The sequence below is a fragment of the Aptenodytes patagonicus genome, chromosome 12 (assembly GCF_965638725.1).
Source record: "Aptenodytes patagonicus chromosome 12, bAptPat1.pri.cur, whole genome shotgun sequence".
In the NCBI taxonomy this organism is placed as follows: Eukaryota; Metazoa; Chordata; class Aves; order Sphenisciformes; family Spheniscidae; genus Aptenodytes; species Aptenodytes patagonicus.
The window spans coordinates 496,100-520,147 of record NC_134960.1 but is presented as its reverse complement, the minus strand read 5'-3'; the positions used below and the strand labels follow the sequence as shown (position 1 = coordinate 520,147).

Sequence of the window (24,048 nt, the reverse complement as noted above, 5' to 3'; positions counted from 1 at the left end):
GGCAGGAGAAAGAGTTTTCACATACCATGCTTCATTTTGACATTATGCCTAGTATTTCGGATAGGGAATTTGCCTCTTTTCCCCCTAGCAACAATCCATTTCTTCATGGCTGCACAAAACTAACCTCATTTACTGTTATGGAAAGAACAGACCAGGCGGTTGGATTCCTGCACATGGTGCAAGTTCTGATAAATGTAAGAACTGAGATTAGAGCAAGTCTGATGTTCTTCACTAAAAAGCAAGGGTCGATATGGCATTCAGACTGAGAAATTAAAGAACAGCTAAATCAGGAAATGCAATTATTGTAGAAAGCTCAACCTTAACTCGGTGTTCTCCTCCATCAGCCTTAAACTAATGGCCTCTCTTCATGTAATTATAGACTATTAGTTACACCAAACCGTATTTGCATACTTACACAATCTTACTGTACCTCTAATGCACATACCATTCTGTAGTTTTAACGCTGCTTCAAATTTAATTTATGTGGGTTTTACTCCAGGGTAATTCGGGACTTCAGTGAAGCGCCCAACTGCTGGTGCCTGATTAACTTGGGTTGAAGCCATAGGAATGACTCACCAGAAAAATAAACCCACTTGTGGTCAACACAGTGGGGACAAAACTGACAGGCTGAAGGTAAGGGTCATCATAATAACAAAGTTAAAGTCTTCAAAAAAGAACGAACAGAAAACTGGCTAATTTAGGTTCACTCCAGGCCAAGGATTTTGGCTGTGGGGTCCTGCTGTCCTGAGAGCTCTCCAGCATCCTGACCAGGGTTTGCTCTGCAAAGCGTCATGCAGAGACCAAGTGCAGCCAGAGGAGCGAGTTAGCCACCAGCCAGCTGATGCCTGCGGCTGCTCCATTCCACTGACAGTTTAACATCTGGGATCAGGAGCTTTAAGAGACATTTTAAACAGTTCCCAAGCAGACTTTTCTTCACTTTGTTAATTGGCCTGATCTAAATACAATAAGAGGTAAAACCTGAACATACTTTCTGTGGTCACCCATAGAGGAATCTGCTGTCTGGAGCATATGAGGAAATAATTATTTTTATTTTTTACATCCATCACTCAAAAATATTCCAAAGGCTAAAAGCTTAGCCTAGAAGTGCCCCTAAGGTGCACTAAAGAGCTAAAAACTAAAGAGCTTAGTTTTAAGGTGTCTCTGGCTGAGCATGTTAAAGACCCATAAAAAGCTAGCCCTCTAGCTTAAGGGCACCTTTGAGCTAAGCTTTAAGATCGCCTCAGACATAAGTGATTAAACATCCCGTCCTTCACGTCACCTCTGCTGGAACCTCCAAAACTGCTAGTGCAAAGCCTGGGCACAAACTGAGAAATGCAGAAAAACAGAAAACTGTAAAAGGCTTCAGAGAAAACAAAAAGATAGTTACCTCAGGGCTACTTAAACACAGGAATTGCTCCGCTCTTTGGTAGCCTTTCTGAGCCAGGAAACTATTCATACAAATACTCTGGGAATTACTGTAACTTCAAAATCCTTTATTTTAAAGGAAAGTCACATTTCGGTCTTTCAAGGACCCCGAATCTTGTGAGTATCAAGCTATTCAGGAAATAATCAGTCTGCTTAAAGATAGGTTTTATTATTTAGTGTATTTTTTCACTAAAACAGTATTTAATTTTGAGCTAAAAGTCAGTTTCACTAACAGCACCCATTACCTGAGTGGTGCTTGTTGCTTACCTTACCATTCAGATATTTATAAATCAGGCACTGGACAGTCTGAACACTTGGTATCAATAAACTAAAGGTAAAGGTACTCCTAAAGCAATAGATTAACTTCCTTAGAGTAATCATATTAAATGAACCAAGTTAGCTCCAGGCCTCATATAGCAAAGCTGATGCTGTATGACCTTTTGTAGCTTAGCCTTTGTCAAAATACTGATACCGAATAGAGAGCACAGGATCCACCTTTGTAAAATGTATTTGCATAGGTTTGTACAAACTTGAATGAGGAGCAGAGCCCCCACACACCTGAGTACAAGGAGGTTTACAAGGACACGCGAGGACTTGCCACGTCCTCCAGGCAAGTCCGGCAGGCTCGAGCAGCATCACAGTGCTAATGTATGCAGCAACAGGCTCGTAACGGGCAGTTGTGCTTTTTGCATGACTCCCACTACCCACAGAGGCAATGAAGCCAATTCTGAGATGCCCCAGGGTCAGGGAGACACAGGAGCTACTTAACAGAAGACCATGGAGTTGCTGCGACTTATCAAGCAGCAGAGATCAGAATTAGTCTGTGCCCTCCCTTGCTCTCTGCATGCGCAGTCTGTAATTTGGAAGTACACATAATATCTGAAGATCAAATGTAGACACACTTTCTGTTTAAACTCCCTGCAGGACAGACCTAAACTGCTGGTGGGAGGAGAGCTCGCTGCTGCTGACCGAGCTCCCCGCAGATTCACGTCTGGCACAGCAGCAGCAGCAGGCACCACACTGGGACTGGGCTGACAGCCATGGGTCATCCTGGCGTCCCCTCAGGGTAACTCCGGCAGGCTCTGCCCTCTCTCGGGGTATGACGGGGATCGGGGACAAGGGCTTTCTGTACCCGGTGGCAGGGTGGAGCGGGGCTGCACGGCAGGCTGGTGCCCACCCTCGCCGCAGACAGTCACTGCCCTGTGCCTCTGCTGCAGCTGCAGCTCAGGCAGAGCCCCCCCAGGCACGGGTGCCAGCCATTCTTCAGAGGCCTTGAAAGAAACATTCATTTTCAAATACGTAATATTTACCCCATTGATTTTTTAAAATCTGTTTATTAAACTGGCTTTTCCTTTCTTTTCCTCTGCTCAGCAATACGGCTGCTCTGCGTTCAGCACAGCTCCCCAGGGTAGCTGTTCAGAAGGACAAACAGCTGTCGGCCCAGGCCAGGCCAGCAGGCTAAAGCAGGGAAGGCATGAGCAGTGTTACCGGGGCAGCTGCCGCCGGTTAGCAGCGCTGACAGCACAACACGTAGAGCACCCATGGCGGCCCTTCGAAGGCAGGCAGCCTGCCTCCCTGCCAGCAGCTCTGCTGGCGATGCAGGAGGGTCCCAGCACACTGGCTCAGCACGAAGGCTGCACAGCTCCCACCTGCCCAGCCCTTTTGGGAGCCCCGAGTGTGACCCCGGGAGCCCAGCCTGTGCGGGCACCACCGGGCTCAGCTCTGCTCCCACCGCGAAACCTGGACTGGCTCCACTGACTGCCTGCAACTGCAGCAGATGTACGTACCCAGGGAGCCAACCCAGCCACATCAGTGAGAATTCCTTGCCCTGGGCATGCTTTTTAATTAATCTTACCCTACATGTTAACACTAAAAGGCGTACTGAGGATTGAAGAGTCTCCCCAGAGGAAAAGAAAGTAGGGAAAACAACAACAGCTTGGCTTTCAAATAAAGTTTTCAGCAGGGTGGAGGTGAGGAAGGCTGACAGCTTAACCCTTAACAAACCTTCATTGTTCACGGTCTAGGGTGTTACCTGACACAGCCATGACCGACTATCTTCAGCAATACAGAAACTCACGACTTCAGCCAGAATTTCTCTACTGTGCGTAGAAAACTCATTGCAGTGGAAGACACAGATGCACTAAAGAGCACAAACCGAATTTAAGTTAACAGCACCATTGGCCCAAAGGTCATACAGACACCAGCAGATCAGCAGGCTGCCATACAGTAAATACACAAAACGCATTCTCTACTAAGGATGGATGATTTTCTTAGTTACAGTACCAGTTCCCTTCCTGGCTATCCCACTTTATTTTCCTATAAAGGAAAATAAAAGGGCCCAACAAGAGTAACAAGAGGTTCAGAAAGCTTCATTTTTAAGGACAGGCTCAGACAGGGAATTTAACTGAACGAGACTAGATACAACATCATGATAAAGCCAATGCTGAGCAATTCTCCCATAGGCTACGTAGTAGAGACTGAGAATCATTTTAACTTGCAGATAGTTTTGTTAGAGATAAATGAACACAAACCATGAAGACAGCTCAGCACTAGAACTGATTATCAGCAAAGACAGCAATCTGGCACCCTTTGAGGATTGAGACGTATTTGACAAGAACCTGTTAAGTATCTGCTTTATTAGAGCCTGCTGCAAACAGAAAGGTGATATGAGACCTCCCTAGCTCCTACCAGCCCTCCAGCCACTCATCACTTCTCTGACTGTATGTTTCCATGCTAACTGTAATAATTATCACTTACAATCACTTCAATCTTGAGAGAAGCAATACGGCACGATGGTTTTCTCCTGTATATCTCCTCCCATTCAAAAATCTCACGTTAATTTATTAATTCATTTATTGCTAAATTAGAAGAGCCTAGAGACCAGCTGGATGGGAGTAAGATTCCAGACCAAATCTGGCATGGATGAAGATCTTTTATAAGAATCCCTGTACTATGTCAATACTACCAATACGTACAGTTAACCCCATGAGATGACTCTCAAGGGACTTTTCAATGCTATGTTTTTGATTCCTTCCAAAATGCCGCTAAGAAATCTACCCACGTTTCCTTCCAGCCTTGACCGAATACTTTGATTTTGGAGGAATGTGTGAAATCCCAGACTGCTGTGCCAGCAGTCCCACTGAGCACAGATCAGAATAGGTGAAATATCAACACCACCATCTCCCAGGAAAGCCAAGGTTCCCGGTAGAAGCGCCAGATGCACAGCCAGGAGGGCAACGAGTGCAGCCACGACGATAACATAATAAAGACAGTTGAGATGTTAACAAGACTCAGACCCAGATCATGGCCTGTGGTAATTGTACAGCCAGCCCGTTGTTTTTCATTTCTGCAGCTGCGATTCAAGACCTTCCCGTGCTCCCCCCCACCATTTGTTGTTCTCCAACATGAGTCACATTTGAGCAGTATTGCTCCTTTCACATCTGCATCTGACAGCAGCTAGGATGAAGCATGGCAGGGTTTCAAAGCCCTTCGTTACCAGCAGCAGCTCCTCCCCGTTTGCATCACACACACAAACCTAGTGTACCTGTTGTGCATTGTCTCAGTTTTGGGTACGTTGGATGTAGGAAGTCTTCTTTTATTTCTGTGTTTTCTATTTCCCAAGCAAACAGAAATCTACCCACAGTACAGTGTGAAGCTGTTTTTTCCCCCATGAGAAAGAAAACCCACCAGCATCAGAATTCCACACCAATGATTACAAACCTTGTGCTTGGCCTACTACTGCTCGTAATGCACTATCGCCATAACTTTCTGTAAGCTACTGATCTAGTCATTCTAAATTATTTGCACAAATAAAGAATGTGCAGGAATGAGCTGCAGAGTAATACCAAGCTGCTGGTGGACTCTTCAAAGCAAGAGATACCGAGACTTGTTGGTGCAGAACAAACAGCGAGTTTATTGCTTTTATCAGTACTGCTTGAGCCTGCTCACAGCAAAGACTGAACTCCAAACCTTTGGCCTAACGTGACTTACGCTCAGTGGACACTTTCTTTTGGTCCTTCACAAAAGTACATGGGAAGTATAAAAGAAGTGCTAAAGTTTCTTATTACATTGTTATGGTGATTAGAGTTAACAAAATAATACAAAACCTATAGTGTATATTTGCTTTGAATCTAGCTTGGAAGTAGCAGTGCTTCTTTGACATACACCTCCTAAATGTCTTTTCATTGTATTGTCCACATTTTTAGCATTGCAGTATCAAATGTGCATCATTATTTTTCTGTTACAATTAAAAAATTGTATCTAGACCTTAGCAGTAAATTCAGATATTGGATAAAGTATTTAATATTAAATAAAGATTAATATTAAAATAATCCCTATCAATTGCAATGTTAGTGAGTGAACTGAAAGCAGATGCATTTGTATTGTTCGCTGTTTTGTATCTGCACCAAACTAACATCCTATTGCACAGAGATCCCACAACTTCAGCGACGAATGGCTACACTTATCAGCGCGAAATACAAAGTGATTCAAGACCTTCAGCCTAACTCAATGTCAACCAAATTTGGAAAAACTTGGAAGTTACTGAAAATTTATTCAAGTTGTTGGCCTGTCAAATTAATCATGCAGTTAAAGATCTCCTAAGCACAATAACAGATTTTAAGGATAGGAAACAACTATTACATGTCTAAACATCAGTTAAAGTATCCAAAAGAATTAATACTTCTGCAGAACAGCCAACATTTCAAACCCTGCTCAGAAAAGTGCACAAAAATACATTTCTGTTTAAATTCTGGAAGAAAAACATACGCATGACTCAAAGTTTGGCAATTGTATGACCTCAGAGAACTCACTTCCCATCTTTGTGCTTGCTTCCTCGTCTGCAGGAAAGGATATTGTTTTCTTAATTCAAAGACTTTTTTTCTGAAGGTTACTTAGCTAAGGATTTAAATGATCTTTGATATCCTTGATTTGAACATGTTGCAGAAATAAAAAATTTGTATTTAAAAAAACAGGCAGTTATTTTGATCAGTATGTATGTATTCATTCTGAAGTGTTTTATTTTGTAAATGTACATCCCAAGTCTGCCAGTTGCTGCAGCCTATCCACAGTTCTCAGCAAACCTGATACTAACACATACATACTTCTGTTAAGGCACCAGTCCCTCTGTCATTTATCCCTTTTTCAGCAAATAATAAATGATAGAAAGCCCACAGTGCACATTCCACATCAAAAGATGTATTTGGATCAATTTTCAGTTGCACACACCACTGCAAGAACAAGGCAGAGCCAAATACATGTTTTGCATCTTAAGTAATAGATCAAGAAATGCTTTTCTACAGCAATATTCCTCATTCAAATACAGTTCAGGAGTAGCAATCAGGGTCCAAAAGATAGTATTGTGGGCTCAAACTCTGTCAAACTGCTATTATTCAGCCAAGCTACAGGCATATCTTTAAGGTCAATGGGACACAAGTGTGTGTTCCTGCGTGCTGCTGAGTGGGACTGAATTCAAACGTGCGACACTAACCCCATGTCTGAGTGCATCACTGAGCTGTGCTATTAAGGCCCAAGTAGTCAATATTTTCAAAAGAACTCAAAACACACGTGCTATACTATACTGCATCCTAAGCCACACGCCTTGGTACGCGGAGGACTGGCGTTTCTGGACGACAACGAGCATCAGGAGTGTGATGGCAACAACAGGTCACACAAGAGAAGCCAGCATGTCACTTGCTCAGCCACACCACATCCACCACTTAAGGCACTTCACTTGCACCAGCTTCCTCCAGATGCACCCTCTCCTTCCCGTTCATTACCATAATCCCGCACCTCCACAGTAATGATAACGACGCTAGATCATTTCTGTGAGCACTGCCAGTCAAGGACCGTGACTTCACAGCAAAGCAGAGCTGAACAGCAAACCAGTCTGTGAGGAACTAAATGAAAGCTCAGCTGCAACTTTCTAAAACCATTTCATAGGCAGTGCCAGAAGAGGATAAACAAGCGTACTTGAATTTCAGGTTTATTAAGCTTGGTGCACAGTCTTTATTCTCTGTTCCAGGCTCTTTGCTGACCTAGATCTCTCATTTACAACTCTGGGAATTTGAGATGAACGGAGAAGAGAATTCTTACAGTGAGGTAATAGAGAATACATAGGGATTTCAGGTCTCGGTCTGGACGGAGCCAGGATCAGAAGCATCTTCGGCGGAACACCTTTGCCAGGAAGGGGTGAGCACAGAGGGTGGTGCAGGGGCACGAAGAAGTTTCTCCTCTGATTAAGAGGGACACCTCTGCCAGGCTGGGGGAGGAGAGGAGCCTTTTCTCTTTGACAGGCTCCGCCATCCTGTGCCTTCTGTCTGTCTGCAGAGTAAAGCCTGGCTGAAAGACTGACCAGGGCAGCAACTGACTGAATCTGGTCCTTGAGGCATCGCAGCTTCACCCTGTGAACAGTTCTGTCCATTTGTGAGTCTGCACTCCACCAAAAGTGAACCAGAGATACCAAATCGCAACTTCATCACTTCAAAACATGGAGGTACGAGCACTAGATCCTACTCCTGCTGCACATCGTATATTGAGGGTTCTTGTATGCTACATTGGCCTTTTTAGCCACTCCGAGAGGACTGAGGCAGGATTCAGGCTCTTACCAGGGTTCTCTTCTCAGTTCTGCTAGTGATTTAGCCTGTAACACAGTCATTTAAACCCTCCAGACCTCAGTTTCACCCCAAGTTAGTTATACACATCTGATAATTGGTCTGAGAAACAGTTCTGTACAAGCTTCATTCTTTGTATATTGTTTGCAATGGAGAAGAATAGATAGCACACCAGTGTGGTATTCTTTTTTTAATTCATTTTTTTGTCTCTCAGTAGTCTCTATGGCCTCCCCTAAAACAGCGAGGTCTGCTTCTTCATTGAATTATTTATTCCAGTAGAACAACCCAAAAGTTACTTATTCAGAATATCTTACGGGTCTGTGCCTTTGGACAAAGTCAACATGAAAACAAAAGAAATCTTCACAGAAATTTTCAAAGAAAGAACTCCGGAGTTAGTCTGAGTTATCTATTGGGATAATTTTATCTGCTTAGAACTTCAGAGAAAATAAATAAATTTTAAAAAGTCCATACTGTCTGCTTGGACTAAAATACAGCAACCTAAGTAGATATAATAATTTAGCCTGGAGTGTCATCATCTACTGCCCAGTCCTTCCTGCTTGACCCTTCCACTCTGTATCTTCAGCCTTACGACATTCTTGGTGAAGGCATCGGGAGCCATGGCAAGGTGCTCCCCACAGTGTTTCTTTTTCGCTAGATACACACAGTGGGCAGAGACTGAAGCCAATCGTCTCAAAAACAGCCATAAGCATACATCCCTACAGTGTTTGTCTGGATTTTCCCATTGCTCGCAGATAAGGTTGGTAATTCAGACTATGCACACAGACTCAAATTGGATGAATGAGTCTGTAGAAGGCTGGGTGACAGGAAGGGTGTTTTTCCTCATTAGCTAACTCTGGTTAGGGCTCATGAGCAAAATCACTGTGGTTCCACATAGGGGAGTAGCAGTGGGGTGAAATTTTGATCCCTCGGAGCTGTCTGGATGACTGCAGATGATTCACAAAACTGTCCAATAGTTCACACACAGCAAACGCACACGCAGTCATATCACAGGGGGTTATAAATCAGCATGAACAAGCACTCCCTATGGGAGAAGTCCCACTGAAGTCTCAGTGAACACAGACCCGATACTTTGCATTGCTACCCAGAAAATACAAAGTTCAAACACTGCTGAGAACATTTCGTTTATCCCAAATAGCTGCAGAGCTGTTTTGCTGAGACCTGAAAACAGGCTTTACTGAATGAGGGAAAGGGCACAGGTAACCAAACACAGGCAGTGCTAGATAGGATTTTTTCATTTTCTTGCCAATATACAGATGACTTAAAGGACACATTTACAAACGACATAAACCTGAAAAACGTGCAGCACCGTAACTATAAAGTCTTCCTTAAGCCGGTCCTGCTGCTTGCTCATTGGCACAATTAGCGCAAAGCTATCAGTAAATCAAGGAGCACTGACAGGAATAAACAAAGTCATTTTCTGCTAAGCCTTCAGACGCCCCCCGAGCCTTTTTTCTGCCTTCTCGGCCTCCTCCCGTGACAAACAACAGCCTCGAAACAGCCGCTTCCCCCGCTCCGCGCCCGGAGAAGCGGGCTCCGGCTCCGAGGGGCTCCCCCCGCCCCCCGCCCGCGGCGCGTACCTTCCGCGTGGCAGCTGGAGGAGAGGATGGCGCTCGGCGGTCTGAAGATGTAAGGCAGATAGCGCGAGAAGCATTTCATCTTCCAAACCCGTAATTAAAAAAAAACAAAACCCAAGAAAAAAGGGAAATAAAACCATACAAAGCTAAAAAAACCACTAAAAAAAATAAAGAAGAAAATAACGCAACCCCTCCTCAGTCCATGAGGGTTGCCCAGGCAGCCTACATGGCAGAGGCGGCGGGGGCTCGCTGCTGGGGCTGCCTGGCTGGGAGAGCCGGCCGGCCGGCCCCCATGCTGCCGGCCCGGCGGCCCCGGCCCCGGCGGCAGAGCGGAGCGGAGCGCTCCGGTCCGCCCGGCACCGCCGCTGCATCGGCTGAGGCGCGGCCGGGACTGCTGACTAAGCCCGTCCTGCCTGCGAACACACCCCCGGAGCACCGCGCCTCGGCCGCCCGTCCTCGCAGGGAGGCGCCGACCCACCGCCCCGCAGCGGCCCGAGCGCGGACGGGCAGGCAGCCGGGCAAGCAGCCCCGCCGCCGGCAGGGAGGACGGGCGGGCGGCTCTGCGGTGCCCCGGCCCGCTCCGCTCCGCGGCAGCCGCGGTGCTTCGCAGCGGTTTGTCAGCGCCGACTCCCCCCGCCGTCAGGAGCGCCGGCGGGTCCGCTGCCGGCGCAGTGCGCCCGGCGGCGCGGGAGCGGCCGCGGCCGAGGGCGCTGCCCCTGCCCGGAGAGCCGGCAGCGGCCGTGCGGCAGGGACGCGTCGCCGGGTTAGAACAGTAAGGGCTTGAGGCGGTTCGTGTTTTCAAACTCTGTTGCTCTCCCAGCGCGAAACCAAAGCACAGCCTCACAATTTCTGCACCGAGAGACTCCCAGGGTACCGCTGCAGTTACTGATGAGCGAGCGGTGTTGCCCCTGTGGGTCAGAGCAGCCCGAGCGGCTGCGCAGCTCCGCTCCCTCGGCCCTCATGCATTCAGAAAGCATTTTGAGACCAGGGGGTAACCAAAAGACACCAGAAAGGCACATACAAACCACGGAATGCAAATTAAACCACAGAATGAAAACACATTTTGCTATATTATGGATTCTTCTGAGGCAGTGCTCTTAATTCAGACTCTCCAATACCCAGTTGAACCTGCAGCATTTAACAAGTGGAACAGATCTAGATCAGTATTTCTGACGCTTTTTCAGTTGCAACCCACTCTTTAAGGCAGAAATCTCTCACAGCTAAGTGCACTCCAAACTCGCTCTGCCACGGCCTGCTCAGGTGCACGTAATGGAAAATATCACAGTATCAAGAGGGCAGGTTGGAAGGAAATAATGTGATAAGCTGCTGATGCTCACCCCTCCTGTTTTTCTGCTGTTTAATTACTCCCCAGACAAGTTTTTGCTTTAGGACCAAACCACTCACCATTCTCGCCTGCTGTTGTTGCCTCGTGTGGAGCACTGGGTCATTTTGCTGTTCGGTTTCATCATCTGGCTGCAGTCTTTTTAATTTTGCTGTCATTGGCAGATGACAGCACGACTGCATTTATACCAAAGAGATGCAAAGCACCTGTGCCAGTGAAGAGAGAAGCTTTTCATTTCAGTTTAGTATCTTTCTCTTTATTCAAAATACCCTCTCTGGATGTGGAAAAAAAAATCCAGGTCTGGACTGCAAGCAATGCAAAGCCTTCCTGCTTAGAGATGACGGCTCACTCTGATTGCATCACACAGAAGTGAAGGCTGAAGATTGAGTACTATTGCATATCTCAAGTCCATCCCAGGAAGCAAGATATGAAACAGAGAGGCAGTATTTTATAAAGCACTCTTCATGGAGAGTCACTTTATGTGTTCACGTATGACTCACACAATGAGATTATTTCATGTACTAGCCTGGAAGTGTAAACGACTGTCTCTGAAGCAAATACTGCTGTTTAACTGCACCCAGAAACTACATTCAGGTTTACTTGAGAAAGTGATGAATGTCATCTCCAGTTGAAATTACAGAGGAAAGTTAGGTGCAGCATGCATAATTAAACCACATCACAGACGTGAAAACTGCAATTACATCTTTCTAATGCTTACAGCGGCTCAGTTACCACTGTCATAAGAGTGTACAACAAAACCTGGAAAAGAATGTGACTTTCCAAGCAGCTAGTTGAACTAACATTCTGAGCCGGGATGCCTTTAGAGAAGGCTAGGGCCACCCCTAAGTTAGGCCAGCTGAGAACAGCTCTGGAGAAACCATTTGCCTTCTACAAAGGAAAAAAGAGTGTATTACTATTCTAGTTACGACCTTTCCTTTCTCAGCACGCAGCTTATGCTCTGCATGTGCAGGTGTGTATCGTGAGAAGAGGGTAGCACACGCTGTGCTACCTGAGGGTGGCATCTTCAGAGCCATGCTGCCGTATCACGGGCATGGTCATCCACTGCGCACAGACCAACCTGCTCATTCTCCAGTGTGGATTTCCACACCAAATGACATCCCGCTGCAACCCAGATCCTCACGATCACAGCACTGGGCTTGTGTAACTCTGGTAGCAGAGAGCTGGAAGTTTGTTCCACCACTGGAGCTGAACAGATGAACTGAACTGTGAGGTGTTGACCTGCCTGCTGTTCCAGGAAGGGAGAGGAAAACTGACTGCTCCAAGACCAGTTCAAGTCTCTCAGCTGTCCAGCCTCAGGTCTCTTTGGTCCCATGCTTAAGAGCCCAGAAAGAGATTTGCCCCTGTTCTGCTTACAAGATCATCACTACGGCTTCAGGAGGAGGACTGTATTTCCTGCTAAACCCTTTATGCCTTTTTAACTACTTATATGGCATCCCTGTAGTTTCTGTGTCTGTCTGTATCACCTCCTTATGGATGCAGATATAGATCACAGAGAGTTAGAGGTTACGTGAGCCTCTGGAACAAGTATTATCCACACAGAGCTGTGCAGCGACTTGCTTCAGGTTTACCCAGGAACTCGGAGTCAGCTTGAAAGAGAAGCCGTATCTGAGACCTACTTGTAGGACTGAAATCTGTAAATACTGTGCCTCTCTTCCACCATGTGTATGGATGTAATAGATTCCATTGTACGTGACAGAAAAAATATTTTTTCCACTTAAAAATAGACATGAACATTCCCTAAGAAACAGATTAATTCTACCTCATTAAAATCACGTACAAAAAATCCCTACCAAATTATCTTTATTGTGGCTTGGATCTATTTAAATATTTATACTCATTTTTTATGTTCCATTAACAAACTGAGTTTCACTTTACATGCAAAAATCGGGATATATATTTGAGCTTAATTAGCAAGCAACACAAAAAGGAAACCAACATGTAAGAACACAAACCAGGCTCTGAGCCAGCTTGGTGAGCCTGCAGGCCATCATTCAACACTGAAATCTTTGATTTGGAGTTACTGGTTACACATTTGGATGATACGGCAAACACAGGCGTGTGCAAGCAGACATAATAAAAATCTCAGACTTGTTGGAAATGGCTGTTGGTCATGGAGTTTGCTAGGATCTGGTGACATTCCTATTGCAAAATATTCCAGACACTGGGCAGAATATCTGACTTCATTAGGACCATTTTAATTTAGCCATTACTATTTATGTGATATTCCTCCATTTGATAACTTTATTATAGGTAGGCTTTACACCTGACTAATTTAATATGACCAAGATTTAAACGCTGCATGCCTGGATTCCTAGTCTGAAGCACACAGCCCACACGCACAGCAGCCCCAAACCTCCTAAGGCTGCCCTTGCCCTCCTAACGTCTGCAGCCACTGTGTGACTCTCCCTTGCGACGTGCCCTTCAGCAAGCGCTGAGGCAGCTTCCCCTGGCCATGGTAGTTCTACACTGTCAATCTTGAGGCTCAAGAGGACTAGAGGAAATTCCACCTCTTAAATTTGCACAAATCTGGTTTTGACACTAGACTGCTAATTATCAATATATCAAGATAAGGCAAGATCTCTAAAACTTGTTTCATGTTAGTAATGAAATATAGTTCAAAGCACTGTGGCACCACAATGGCAATCAGCAACATCATTTACTTCATATTTAACATTGAAATCAGTGTTTGCTTGAGCAGCTGAAAGATGTCCCAGGCCTCCCATCTATGCATAAGAGAGCTCATTCATTCGCACAGCTGTGTTAGAGTTAAAGTATCCATTACACCACTGGTTTCACCAGCACAAGTACTACACACTACGATACCATATTCCAAGTTAAGGAAAATAATGAACAAGGAAAGAACAAAATGAGAAAGTTTGTGTGTATCTTTGTTCGTGCGGCTGTACATGTGCATGGAAAAGAGCAAGCATATTAACAGAGAATTAATACCGAATTATTCTCGGCAACATTTTAAGTATCATTTGAAAGCCAGAATGACAATCCATCCTGCTGAAGGAGGCAGGCTTTTCTACATTTAAAGATACAGAACATTGTAAATGTAATAGTAACATCTCCTTTCACCTGACCATACACACCTGCATGCATACCAATAACTACTGAAATTACATTTTGTAAATTCAGGATGCTTGGATGTTACCAAGAGTTCTGAAGGTCAAAAATGTGCCACAAAGACTAGCATAAAAGTAACAAGTTACGGATAAACTTCTGATGAAGGTGAGGCCTCTGTGGTATAAACACATTTATGACATGTAATTCATGTACATCCGTATCCACACACATACATATTCACATACAAACACAAAACCAGCATAACAACCAAAAGCCCAATCCTGTACCTAAAATACTCTCCCAAGCTTTCTGCTCAGTCATGGTGAGGCCATTTGTACCAGTTGATTCAGATTCAACAGGACCAACGTGATCACCTTTTTGTTATTGGTTTCACTGAATATAGCCTTTAAAGTATTATCTATCAGCCTTTACCGTTCTGTGAGTCCAGGTTACCCCAAGAAAAAGTTGCAGGGGTCCCTTCCTGTCATCATGCCTCTGGATTCCTTCAGCATTGAGTCTCAAATGTAAAAAAAAAAAAAAAAAAAAAAGCTTATAGCCTTGAGTTGATAACTGGTTACATTAAGAAAAGGATAGTGAGTAAGACGAGGCAACCTACCATTTTATTAATCCTGAACTACCAAACGAGTACTCTAGACCATTTAAAACGATTTTCAGATTCTACCATAAAAGCTTAAACCACTTGTAAACATTTTTGAAGAAACAACCTCAGTAAATAATGTTGTGGCTTTAACCGCAATGGCACTTTTTTTCCCCTAGAGATTTAACAAATTGTTAAATATTCTCCTGAGTTTTGTGCCCCACTGTATTCTCTAGAGGTTACAGACTGAATGAAACCCTCTTCTGCAAAAGCAGCGTAACAGAGAACTGCACTGAAGCAAAACAGATGACGGTGCTCTAAGGCGAATCGCATTCCCACCAGGAGAAGTCAGAGCTGTGCTGTCAGAGGCTCCGGCTGACTCAGTCCTCTTCTCAGTCTTACGAGACTGTGCTTTTAAAGAAAGCATCACACTTCAGGAGATACAACAGAACAGAAGAAATATATCTAATAGGCCAACTCAGTTCCTGCATTTATTATCTTAATATCCACATAAGGAGCTGTGAGCAGTTGTACTTTTAGCAACACTTTCCCAGGCATTGCTGCCCTTGTTAGCAAGCTCTTTCCCCAGCATTATTCTCGTGTCCAAAACTATTCAGTTGGAGGGATGAAATGCTACTAGTAGTGTCTACACTCTGGTTTCAGGCAGAAAACATTGGCACAGTTCTGCCAGTGCAACTAAGTCTTGATGGGCAGCACCCTCACATGCTATATTCCAGGTATCGGCCCGTCCATCGCGTGGTCAATCTGCTCTGTGATCCCAGAGAACACAGCTCATGTCCTCTGGTGCTCCAAACAAAACATGACAGAAATTTACATGCAAATGTAAAAGGTCACTGTAGTAACACAAACCAACCTGCTCTGCACACGGGAAGACAGGATTTCATCACTGTTTGGCCTACCTACGGCACAAAGCCATTGCCTACACTGGGAGGGTTAAGAGAAGAGGGATGTGATAAAGGTTTCAGTTATCCTTGAGGGATAAAGAACTTATAGGGCATAAAATGTGAAATGGAAAGGGAAAGGAATTAATGGATTAATGGGCAATGCAATAAGAGAAAGGAAGATGGAAGTGTGAAATGAGAGTAAGAAAATGTAGGAAAATGCCTGGTAAGAAGTTTAAACCAGAACAATCATAGGAAGAACAGAACTGAATGAATAAATTCAGCTTTAAAGTCAGGAAAATTGAATGCGTTTATTTCTTTTCAATTGTCCACATTTTTGCAGTCCACCTGTTGGCTAAATGCTGAACAGATGTGCTTGCAGAGAAGTGCCCAAGTGATTGATGAGCACAAATCATCCTGAAAGCTACTGAGTGTGAAAGGGGATGTCTTGTGCTCCTAAATCCCCCAACTGCCTGCATCAATCCCTCCCACATAGATACATATCTGTAGAAGTGTATGCACTGCAATTTATTTTAACTCCAGATACAAGAATGAGCACCAAGTTATACTTATGTTACCCAGAAACAGAATCCAACTGATTCCAGTAAAGGATGTTACAGTGGGAGAGGCTGTCTTGTAATTCCCTGAAAAATTCTGTAAATAACAGCAGAAAACCAAAAGGAAATCTATTTCAAAGACTATTGATATGATTAAGCCATAATGCCTTCAAATTAATTTTCTGGATCAATAGCTAATTTTAGAGACTCGCCTCTTTCAAATGCGTAAGTACATAATGAAGGCAGAAACGAAAAGAGTGCAACTTAGCTCTTTGCCAGCGGTTTCCAACAACAACATGCGAACAACCCCCCTGCACACTGATTAGACAAAACGTACATGACAGACAAGTTCTTTTTGATCACAGCAACTAAAGGAAAAATAAACTTACCTTCTGTCACCCCAATATCTATAGTTCCTTTTACTTGACTAAAGCACCACAGCACATCCTGCATGAGGTTTCCAAATCCTGCCAGGGAAACACATGCAGAAAGAAGATAAGATACAATCACACTTGTATATAGCTTGTCCTTTTTTAAACGAACACACACGCACGCACATACAAATTGGGACACAAATATCTGCAATCCCTGCATGAAGATAAATATTTGCTCACCTGGTATCATTCTTCCATACAAAGTGCAAAGCTAACACTGCAAAACTGAAAACATTATGCCCGCGTTATGAATTGCCCGTCTGTTTGTTCTCTCCGTACCATGGTAGGGCTATTTCAAAAACGGTGCAATTGGAGTCAGTCCCCTCTACATCACTGGCAGCATCACAGAAGAGTCAGGAGGCCCTGTAGTCACCGTCTTTGTCACAGCCTCTCTTCATCAGAATACTAATGTCCCCCAATCATTTCCAGCACTGTTAAAGAGAGAGTGAAACAGAGAAGAAGAGAACTACTCTTACTACCACAACAAATTTTTTTCCAATTTGCGGTCAGCGTAGTTGTGAACTGCTTGGCAATGAACCCAAGCAGAATGAAGCCACTTTACAGCACATCATAATATTATAATCAAAATTTGCCTGGAATCAGAAGTACACTGCAGTTGCTTTAAAAGAATACTACAGGCATTTCTATTATAAGTCATATTATTAAGCTGTAGCTCTCAGCTGTGCTTTCTGCTGTAGCAATACTCTGTATTAAGCCACTCAGAAAAATTAGGATCTTATCTACCGCTGCGCCTCATTTTCTTGACAGCTCAGCAGAATTTCCCTTTCTGTAATGCAGTTTTCACTGTAGCACAAAAAATCCACTGCCTCAAAGGACAACTTGCTTCCTCTTATCCTAACACACATTTTATCTCAAAGCAATCTCCAAACATGAAGAAAGCAGCACAATGGAGCCATGAGGACTGGAAATACCATCTTACCCGTTTTACACACCGGTGAAACATGGCCCAGAAAATGTGAGTGTTTCGCAGTCAGCAAGTGTGATACTGGACTCAGTCACGGGGTCGTGCTATGGGAGACTCAAACTTGTTACTTCCCTGCAAAAGAAAAGGAAAATATGGGATTGGGAGATAATGTATAGCTGGAGGTATAACCGAGTTGACTGGACTATCTCATGGCCTACCCAAATGTCTTTGTGAGATTTCTGTCTGGTTTTATTTATATCATGGTAAGTTTTCATATATTAATACAGGTCAATATATATCATATATATTAAAATTAATATAATAATCTTCAATACATAATAGATACAAAGTCCAGAATGAGCTTTATTGGATGATTCAAGCCAAATACAGGAGAAAACTGGAGTTCTAAGAGTATGAAAAGATCTGGAATCTGAGGGTATGAGACAGTTTGATAAGATTATGAAAGAATATTAAGTTTAGTGAGATTCGTAACTTGAGATGTCTGAACAATGAGAACAGCTACAAAATATGACGGGAAGATGCGAAAAAAATGACATCTACAAAACAGGTCTTAACATTATTGCATAAACTTGAATGTCTGATAAATTCAGCTAGAATATTTTAAAAGCAAATAGGCAACATGGTGGCTGAGAGGGGCAGTATCATGATGCCCACAGCTCTTCTGTATTATTATCTAATTCCACTCAGATGAACTCCTCAAAGGAAAAAGGATTTGTGACTTAAAATTCTTCCTCCTAGTCTGGGAGTCTGATGAGACCTAACAAGTTTCTGAAAACAGGGATTTTTGTGCTTTCCAGTACCTTGGCTGCTCACAGGAGCAGATGCGGACAGGGGGACAGACGGACAGCAGGACGCCCCCCGCGGGGGTTTCCTTACTGGCCGCTTGCCCAGCTCCGTTCAGCGTTGTTCGCAGCTCTTGTTTAAGAAAAGCTTCTTGGTTATCAGAGCAGGGTCTTTTTTCATGAAAGGCAAAAATGAGGTTTTAGAGGAATTATTTGTAACTCTCAACTTTCTCAAGAGCCCTGGAAAGTGACGCCTTTGACATTGTATTTGCTGTGGTGAACGGCTGGGCGGCTGGGAGATCAGTAAGCCTTCTGTCAGTTCACTGGGCTGTGCTACGAAGCAGCTGCTAATACAAACTCTTCAGGCACAGTTTTAATTCAGATGACAAGCAAAGGCAGTATCTAACATGGTCCCGCTTGGGCTTAGTAAGCCTTATTTTAATAGATTTCTACTGGTAAAAATGCTTCTGACTATTCACAGCAAGTGACGACCCCGCGGCTCTTCCAGCGAGAGGAAGGGTGGGAGGTCTGCGTGCTGAAGGGTGGTTACCGAGAATGACGCTCGGCCCCGGAGCTCCTGCCCTCGCCCCGAGCCAGCCGACGGCCCCGGCTGCGGGCGAGCAGCCCTCGCCGGCGGTGGCGGGCGTATGCGGCACCAGGGCTGCCGCGCCCGGACGCGCCATGGCAGCCTTTCCCTCCAGACGAGGGATCACGTGCTTAATTTTTCAGGAAAACGTCAACATTTCCAAGTGAGGGATTTTGGGGAAAAAAAAACCCCAAACACTCCATTTTTCGCTGGGACTGGCTTCCCGCTGAAGCCACCGCCCTCACGGGGCGCTACCCGCGGGGCCTGCTCCTGTCCTGCCACCCGCGTACCGCCACCAAGCCCTGACCGAGGGCCCGGCACGCCCGAGCCGCAGGGCGCTCCCGGTCGCCGCCCGCACCGCCCGCCGCCCCCGCCACACCGGCCGCCACCGGCGCGTCAGCGGCGACCGCCGCGCCGCGCATGCGTGCCCGGGGCCGGGCGCAGGCTGCGGGCGGGCGGGGCGCTCGGGCTGGGCCGGGCCGGGCCGGGCCAGGTCGCGCGGGGAGCGGGACCCTGCCGTGATCCGCTCCTCGGCTGGGCGTGCCCGGAGCTCGGGGGCAAGGAGGGAGCGCCCGGGCCGTCCTTCGGGCAGGCTGCAAGTGCAAGCGCAGGTCGGAGCGGCGCGGCGGGGAGGCCTCGGGGCGCGCCCCGCTGGCAGGAGGGGTCTGCCGCGCCGCCGCCCTTGGCCTGTCCGGCGGCTCCTGCTCAGACACCGCCCTGCGCCGGCTGCAGCGGCACCACCGCCCTCGGCCGCTGCCTGGGGCAGCTGGAGGCCGGGCCGGCAGCTGCGGGCTGTCGTATTTCTCCTGAGCAGGCTGTTCAGCCGTTCTGGAGGAGTGGCGCTGGGTGTCTGGCTCTGGACGATGTTTCCCCCCGGCTACCTGGGGACATCCCGGCGTTGTGGGTACACGAACGTTAGTACAGCACGCGCTCAGCTCCAGTGTTTCTTGCCCCAGTCACATGCCGCCAGGATGGGCTCGTAACAGTCCCCGAGTAGTTTGTCTCAGTGGTGTGTTTCAGAGTGCTCGCAGAGGGCTGGTCTCATCTTCCTTGTGTTAAGACAATGGAGCCATGCGGCGGCTGGCAGCGGGCAGCCAGCTGGCCAGCATCGTCCTGAAGGAGAGTCCAGTCCTTCCTTAAGTGCCAGAAGGGTGGGCGAGGGCACCGAGTACCCGCCGCGTGCTCCGCGTCGACACCGAGTCGTGCCGTTTGACTCGAAGAACCGAAGCAAGAGAGAACGGCTGCTGCAGGCTCTCGCACGCTGTAAGCTCCTTGTACACAGGCTGTAGTGTACGCGCAGAGCAGTGCCTCTATAGGTACCTCACTGAGCCGTTTTTCCCTGTGTTACCAGAATAGGGGATCCTGGTGCCAGTCCCTGCCGCCAGCCCCTGCCCAGCAGGCTGTTCGGGAGGAGTTTGTCCCTGGTTAGATCGTGGTGCGCTCCGCAGCGCTTAACCCGTCGTATGCGTATGTTCTGGATGAAAGCTGTTCCCTTTGATCTCCCTGTTAACAGTTCTGTCTGTCTGGAGTCTCAGAAATAACTACTATTTGTAAATAATGGTAGCCCATTCTTCTTTAAAATTTTACTGTGCAAGGTGGAGGATGGGGTCCAGCTGCTGCAGGCTCTGCTGCTGGGCTCCTCAGTGTGGTTTTGCTCCATGAGAGTTACTGTGGAAGATGGTCTGCGTCTGCGTTTGAGAGATGTCGCTAATAATTCACTCTCTGTAATTAAGCGTTTCTGTAACTCTCACATGAGACTCGCTAGCAGAGGCTGAGCACAGGGCTGATAGAGGTAACTGTGCTTTTTGCTTTCCTTTAGGCTTTCTAGGTTTCATCCCAAACCAGTAGACTTCTGTTATCAGTGGTCAGAAAAATTCCTGAAGTGTAATACATGGATATGCAACTCTTAATAATGAGTACTGCATAATACTGTCATGCTGAGCACAAGGGTCTGCTAGCTCGGTCACCTGGAGCTTTTCAGTATGGAAGAACAGATCGGCAAAAACATTTGTGTTCCTGTCTGCTTCACTAGGCACCCATTAAAATTCTGGTCTTCAGTCACTATTTATACGGTAGGAGTTACATTGGGAGTACTTCGGGGTCAATTCCTCACACTTTCAGGCGGGCAGGATTCTCACTGCCTAGGTTAGAGCTAAGTAAACAGCAATATGTTGCCAGTAGGAAAAAGTGCCATAATAGAAACGAGGGAGAGATTCAAGACTCTTGTGCATTGCTAATGCACTAGTGTAACTCTCTTGCTGGGTAACATCCAACGTAAAGTTTGGGATTTTTTAAATTTTAAGTGTAATTCATTTTTAAATTCTCAACGGAGCAATTCTGGAGTTTGAGGGTGGACTCATTTCCCAGGAGAAACGCTGCTTTTTAAATCAGAAGATAGAAGGTCTGCCAGATGTTTCCACATTTATTGAAACATGAAAGAAAAATGAATTTAAGAACTGCAGAGGTTTTTTTGCCAAAAAATAGGTCTTTCAGCTAGCTGTGGTCTTAACTGGAAGGTGTGCACAGCTGAGCGCTAGCGTAGGCGAAGGGAGTTGCTGATCCTGGCCAGGTTGTCCATGAGAAAGGGAAGTCAGAGCCGCGGTGCTCGGCAGCCAGGGCCGGGTGAACGGTGGCCCTTCCTTAGCCACAGCGGTGCTTTGGCAGCCAGATGTTGGCCTTCCTTAGCCACGGCGGTGCTTTGGCAGCCAGATGTTGGGTGTGGCCTTGAGGGAGAGGGAGAGTACAAGCACTGGAGTCCTTTCCAGTGGTGTATCTGGTTTCACTATGACTAGATTTACTCATCAGGGAAAAAACTGTAATGACTTACTTTCGCAAACGACCGAGTTTTTCAGATTGCCAGAAGATGACTTTTTCTAAGGGAATAGATTTCCCTGGCTCGTGTTTACTCAGACTTTTCCCTGAAGGATAGGAGGGAGAACATTTATGCAAGTTAGGTCATACAAATCAACAGCTGTTGCAGCAATTTTTTTTTCCTCAGAGATTTGAAGTGCGAATTATAAAAACTGGAAAGCAAATATGGCAATCAAGCCCATCTGGGACAAGAATATTTTTATATGCAAGATTTTCTTTATACAGTCATGACAATAATAAGATCTCTGATTCTCTAACCTAAGCAAACCAGTGAACAAATACCTCTTTTTCTAATCGTTGTGGTAAGGGTTATAGTGTTATTTCCTTTTTGTTTATAACATTTTTATTATTTATTGTTTTGTCATTACAGGGACACTGTAAGAGTTAGACCCTCATTTTACTTTGATAGTTATTATTTGATAACATTTGTCTAAAAGACTGAGCGTGGTTTTGTTGAGTGAAGACTTGCTGTGTTCCTAGTTGCTCTAGGTCAAGGTATAGGGTTTTGTGTGTGAGTGGCTATGAGTATGTGCATGTGTGCTCTAAGAATTGCCAAGCTCTCCGTTAAGTCTGCTGCATCACCTTGACTTCTCCTGAGTAACCACCAGATTAATTTGAGCCTTTGATCCTGATTTTTTACATTTGCTAACCTGTAAATGCCTTACACTGCAGCTTTATTAATGTCAGTTTAATGTCTATGTGTGTGATAGATGTCTAATGTTTTTAATGATGTTCAGTTATTAGCATTTTGCAAGGATTTCTATGCTTATGTACACATCTGTCTCATTTTATATGATTGTTTTGAAGAAGCCACAAACAACCATGTGTTTGATGACGTTTTCTCCATGTTTTCAAAGCATTTCTCAGGAACAGCTGCTGCTGAAGACATTCATGAAGAGTTTTTGGCAGTGGGAATGTGAAGTTGGACATCTGAACTTTTGTAAGATACTAAGCACCTACAAAAGAAAAGCCAGTTATATGTAAGGTATATATATATAAGGTCATGAGCACACTGTTTTTACAGCTGAAATGTAACTGTCTCACAGGTGTCCAAGACACTGAGAAAAATTATCCAGAACTCCTGATTTCCATTTTTAATCTCTGACTGCTGTGGCATGGCCTCCTGTCTTCTCTAATAGTTGAGTCCAGACAGATACATGAAAAGTGCCCCAAATAACAGAGTCAGCATCTTCTTAGTTTGCATTCAAGCAATCCTTTATGGTTGGGTGTAAGCTTGCTAGGAATTTCGCTGTGAGCCTGGAAATAATATGAGAGCTGGTTAAAGATGCGCCAGCAAAGCCTTACTAATCACTTCTAAGAACTACTTCCCTTAATCCACAGCAGTGTCTTGGAAAAAAACCTTGTATTCTATCTTGTCAAAGAGCACCCCTGAAACCTGGTCGTGCCTGGGTAGCCTGTGCTGGAGAGGGCATGGCAGTCCTCATTCCCATGCCAGATGCTGTGCCAGCGATGGTTGCACCCATCTGGTGCCCGTGAGCTTGGGAGTGGTGCTGTGGAGTCACTGTCGGGGCTTGGGACAGCAGCTCGCTGTAGTTAACGTCTGACTGTGATCACAGAGGGGGAGTTTGTACGGAAGGAAATAAGTTCAAGGGAAAGCTGTTTGTGGGGCAAAGGGAGAGGGTGAGGATGAAATATCCACATACAGGCGATGGAAAGATTGATGTTTTCTGGAGGCTCTGTGATGCTTATTGGAGAACAGACTGAAGCTTTGATAAGAGCGACAGTGAGTCTCTTCAACATCTGGGCAGTTTGCAGTGTTCTGCCTTGGATCTTCACTGTCATAAACGTTGTTCAGTAAATTTTTTGCCCAACAGTCTTTGACAGGATTTGTTCCTGTCCTCACTACTGTAGCTCTCACATTCACACCAGGGATCATTTATTCCTGCTTTGTGCTGGAAGTGCTGAGAGCAGCAGACAGGGTTTCTTGCCCCTTGGTACCTCCTGACTGCTAGAGCATGAATACTGCAATATTACAGACACCGGGTTGGAAAAAAAGACTTTAGTAACTGAGCCCCCATTTGATATGTTGGAGAGGATTGATTTAAAGAATGCTATTGTGTTTTTTTAAGTTTTATTGCTGACTTCACTTCCGCAAATTCTCTGTGGACCATGTAGACATCACCTGTAATTCTTGGACTTGTTTCTTTCAAAACACCAGTTCTTGCTGTAAGGATAGGATTTCACTAATAAAGTACATGTCTTGTGATATTGATGTATAAAAAAAGCTTGCCTGCAAGCTTGGTCTCTCTCTTCCCTGCATGCAAATTAAATGCCGTTTTATTATAAGA

General features: G+C 45.4%; 1 protein-coding gene across 3 annotated transcripts in view; it reads right to left on the bottom strand.

Annotated features, from left to right (window-relative positions):
* PPP2R2B (protein phosphatase 2 regulatory subunit Bbeta) overlaps positions 1–16,819 on the bottom strand; it is a 117,145-nt gene extending 100,326 nt beyond the window's left edge. Inside the window, exons 1-2 of one of the 3 annotated variants that reach the window (XM_076349982.1) lie at positions 16,735–16,819; positions 16,510–16,587 (exon numbers count right to left, since the gene is read on the bottom strand). In XM_076349982.1, coding sequence (XP_076206097.1) covers positions 16,510–16,587; positions 16,735–16,744 — 88 coding nt within the window. In that variant the 5' untranslated portion in view covers positions 16,745–16,819. Of the gene's footprint in view, positions 1–9,634; positions 9,905–16,509; positions 16,588–16,681; positions 16,712–16,734 lie in introns of those variants that run through there. The other 2 variants (XM_076349986.1, XM_076349984.1) reach the window with 2 other exon arrangements.
* Positions 16,820–24,048: the final 7,229 nt, after the last annotated feature.